General features: G+C 57.2%; 1 protein-coding gene across 1 annotated transcript in view; it reads right to left on the bottom strand.

The window, feature by feature from the left end:
* The window catches only part of LOC104466875 (membrane-associated phosphatidylinositol transfer protein 2-like), a gene marked incomplete at its 5' end in the record, with an annotated part of 4,526 nt that continues 229 nt past the window's right edge, over positions 1–4,297 (bottom strand). The window contains 6 exons of the mRNA XM_010080431.1: positions 1–345; positions 893–1,021; positions 2,082–2,265; positions 2,353–2,502; positions 3,155–3,303; positions 3,646–3,762. Coding sequence (XP_010078733.1) covers positions 1–345; positions 893–1,021; positions 2,082–2,265; positions 2,353–2,502; positions 3,155–3,303; positions 3,646–3,762 — 1,074 coding nt within the window. The remainder of the gene's footprint in view (positions 346–892; positions 1,022–2,081; positions 2,266–2,352; positions 2,503–3,154; positions 3,304–3,645; positions 3,763–4,297) is intronic.

Below are 4,297 nucleotides of genomic sequence, written 5' to 3'. Positions count from 1 at the left end.
CTACTTCTGCCCCAAGAGGCCGGACTCCAGCCGGGACGCTGCGCTCCGGCCCCAGCACCCCGTAGCGATGCTCATGCTTCTTTGGCTGCGTTCCCTGTCCCTCTCCTTGTCGCCGTCGGACTGGCTCTGGGTGCGCTCGGGACGGTGGCCGGTGCCGCTGCAGGTGGCCGAAGGCTGGGAGGAGATGGTCCGCAGCAGGTGGTTCCTCTTGCGCAGGAACTCGGTCTGGCCGGGCAGCCCGAAGCTGCCTTTGCGCAGCGCCATGCGCGTGGTGTTCTTGGCGGGGCGCGAGCGGTGGTTGTACTCCAGCTGGGCCAGGTGGGCTGCGTACCCCTCCGTGATGAACTGCCGGACGAGAGCGGGGAGGACAGGCGTTAGAGGGATGGGACACGGTTCCCTGAGGGCCACCAACACGTTTGCTGGGCCGGGTTCTCTGGGGTGATGTACATGAGATGGAACAAGGGCACATAGCAACAGGATGAAGGGTAATGGACTTAAACTGGAAGAGGGGAGATTGAGATATTGGGAAGAAATGTTTTCCTGTGTGGGTGGTGAGGCAGTGGCCCAGGTTGCCCAGAGCAGCTGTGGATGCCCCATCCCTGGAGGGGTTCAAGGCCAGGCTGGATGAGGCTTTGGGCAACCTGGGCTGGTGGGAGGTGTCCCTGCCCATGGCAGGGGGTGGCACTCGATGATCTCTAAGGTCCCTTCCAACCCGAACCTTTCTGTGACTCTATGAACCACTCAGATGTGATGGGTCCTGGTACATGGGGCAGTTCCTGTCCCTCTTGGCGAACACCAGCTCAGCCACCAGTCTGAAAATGACCAAATTCCCATTGCCCTCCCGTGGGAGGCCCCTGCAGCACCTCCAGGGGTCAGACAAGCCGGCTCCTACCTGGCACTGGCTCTGCAGCTTCTTGGTGGGTCGGCCAACGATGTAGATGTGGGTGGGCGGGAGGCTGATGGAGCTGTACACAGAGATGTCCTTCGTAGATCCATACGCCGCGTGGATCCTCATGTGGAGCTGCAGGGAGAGAAAGCAACACGCCGTCAGAACATATGGGTGCCCCGTGCTGCTCCACAGGCAGGGATTTTTTTTTTTTTATTAATTGTTAAACAGCATTTGTGGGATCCTCAGGTCAGTAACTTATGTAAGTTCCCAGCTGGATGATGCACCGCTGTGCAAAGCGCTAATTAACAGACCTGGGGACGTTCACAGGCTGGAACAAGAGGGGTAACAGCAACGTGAGAGCAGATCTCCGCTTGCTGACCCACAGCCTGCGGGGAGCCGGGACGCCGCACACTTCACCGCCTGCTTGTCCCTGGGGGGAGAGGAGCAGTTTGCAACCCCCCAGGCAGCAACCATCAGCGGGGAGTGCTCCCCTCTGCGGCCGTGCTGCTGGATGTGATTCTGCTGTTTGGCTCCGCTGGGCAGAGGGAGAAGGGACCCACAGCACACACGCTGCTCTGCAGGGATCCGTCTGCCGCCGCTGCCAGCAGAGAGCAGCTCCTGGCCAAGCCCCTCCGCAGCGGGCTGCGACTGGGGCCAAAATGAGGGTCTGAGAGAATTAACGAGGGGCCTCCTGCCTGAACGAGTGCTCAGGACACTGGCAGTTCCTTCACTTGCCAGACAGAGAAAAATGTTTTCTTTATCTGGAGTTTTTCTGCGGCTCTGGGCTGAGATGTTAACACCTCCCTGGGGTCATGCTGGGAAGATGCTCTTTGGAGTCTCCCGTCAAGGCTGGGTGGTGCAAGGCACCCCCCCAGACCTGCTGGATACCTCCCAGGCAGCCAGAAAACCACCAAAAAGGTGAAAAAAGTGCATGTGTGGGGAAGGGAGACACCGCTGCCCCTGTTCCAGCAGGGATTTGGTGTTGGAAGGACCAGCGATGAGATGGAGCGGTGCAGAGATGACACAATTTAACAGCGCAGATGCTTTGGTAGAGCAATAAAAGGATGAAAATAAAATGAGCAGATTAATCTTGGGTCACATCGCTGCCAAGAGACTGGTGCTGACAGGGACAATCGGACGAGGAGCGATCTCAACCCGTGCTACGATCGTATTTCAGCAGAGCCGGGCTTACGTCCGTGATGAGGGATTTCAGGAAGTTGGCTTTGTGCCGCAGCGGGTCGTGAACGAGCCCATCGCAGAAGGAGACGATCCCGTGGGGGAAGTTGTGCTGTGCTAACCACGCCACCACCCTCTGCTTCTGCATGTCGGGGCGGCCCGTGACGTAGATAATGAGGTAGCCGAGGTCTTGCCAGTGCCTGGAAGGAAAATCAGAAGTCAACGGACTGCAGACCTGGGCAACGCCAGGATAAAATAAACCAACTGCCCCAACCCCTGCCACTGACCTGACAACATCCACTGCTCCGGCGCGGACTTTGGGGTCGCTGCCCATGATGGACACGCTGGCTGCAAAGGAGCCGTCGATGCTGAACACCACAAACTCCGTCCCCTTCGGCAGGACCGTGATGTAGCTGTCTGCGTACGTGTGGTCGCCCCTGGAAGGGGTATTTATAGACATCAAGATAGAGGGGTTGTGTCAGGAGGTATCCCTCAGTCCTGCAGCACATCACAAGCCCAAAGCAGCGCCCAAATCCAGCCCAAACCCTCTAACAGCGATGCCACCCTCAGTGGACACGGCGCAAGAGCCTCTGTGTTGAAGTGGGTCTGGAAATAGCACTCAGGAGCCCTGGTGTCAGGGATCCAAAAAAAATACCCCCAGCAAACCATCACTGGGGTCACCACGGAGAAGACGCTCCTCTCCTCCCCTTCCAGAGCTCAACACCAGCACCTGGCACCGAGCTGGAGCCCCGGGGTTGTGAATTATCTCAAGGACAGGGTTCTGTCCCTCACAGCCAAGTCTTGGTCTTTAAAATACAGAACGGAGAGTTGTGCAGTTTTGCAGATGACCGTGCGGCCACGTGCCTGTGCTGTGGGATGCCTGCTCCTGCCATCCTGCCGATAACGCACGAGTCGGAAGAAATCACGGATCTTCCTCTTACAGCTCTACAGCGCAAACGGCTTTGTCCCTGGTGCTGGCAAACCAGGCTCTGAACCCAACCGGCCATCAGAGCAGCCCCACAAGGACAAACCATATCCTACCATCATCAGATCCCACTTTCTCTCCTCTTGCACCCCGAGGCACCTCACCTGACCACCATCTTGACGGGGTACACGCCGATGCCCAGGCGCCGGCTCTCGGGGATGACGTAGGTAATCCTGCCGCTGCTGTTGCTGATCTCCGTGTCGAAGTAAACCCACTCTCCCGATGGCGGCTGGGTCATGATGTGGATGTCCACCTGTGAGGACAGCACGGCGGGGTCAGCAGCAGCGTTACAGACCCGGAGGAGCAGGACCGGCCACGCACAGGGACCCTCCTCCCAGCAGGGCTGGGCTCTGCGTCCACCCTCCGCACTTCCCAGCTCTGAGCTGAGAAGCACCCAAACATCAGGATGCTGGGACGAAATCCAGCCTTGGTGGTGAAGACCTCCAGGACAAACGCTGTTCCTGGCAGGAGGCACCACCCAAGTCTGAGCAGGGGAACGTGGCCAAGGGTGGCAAACCCCATCAGGAACCAAGGGAGCACTGACCAGCACACCTCTGTCCCTGTCCCTTCTCACAACCCATAGTGGACACCGTACCTTTTCTCCTGTGAGCGTAACCATATCTAAAGGACCGTACATGAATCTTCCCGTTAAGGTCTGGGGCCCATCTTCATTGGCGATGGTGTCATTTATCCTGTGGTTGGCTGTGACGTTCTGCACGAGAGAAAGGAAGGGAAAAAAAAAAAAGGAAAGAAAAAAGTTTGCAGCAATGGACAGGCTCACAGAGAAACACCAAATATAACCAGACAAACTGGAGGGTGGGTTTCTCTGGGCTGCCCCCCCCTCCACTCCACCCACAGCTCTCCACTTTAGAGAAGAATCCGACCCGTGGCAGAGACTTTCCCCCACACTGATGGATTGGAGTGTCCCTGCCTGAAGAGGCAATTTCAGCGGCAGTTTGTACGTGCAATTCTGACACTATTAACTCCTGCACTTCAGATTTAAGAGGCCATACAAACAGCTGCCAGAGCAATTTGCTGACATTGTTTCAGCTCTAGCAGAGAATTGCTCTCTTTCAGGAATCAGAGGCATTTCCTGGGAGCAAACAGCATTTACCCAGCAGAGAACTTGTGTTACTGGACTTTGAAAGACATTCGGTCCCTTCCCTGACCCCCAGCCAACACTTTCTGTATTTCACACAGACCCACCGCCAAGAGCAGACCTTCAGTGCTGTTCTTGCCGCCCAAAC

The sequence above is a fragment of the Pterocles gutturalis genome, unplaced genomic scaffold (assembly GCF_000699245.1).
Source record: "Pterocles gutturalis isolate BGI_N339 unplaced genomic scaffold, ASM69924v1 scaffold16359, whole genome shotgun sequence".
Taxonomy (NCBI): domain Eukaryota; kingdom Metazoa; phylum Chordata; class Aves; order Pterocliformes; family Pteroclidae; genus Pterocles; species Pterocles gutturalis.
Note: the sequence above shows the minus strand (reverse complement) of the source record. Positions and strands in the feature narration are given on the sequence as shown.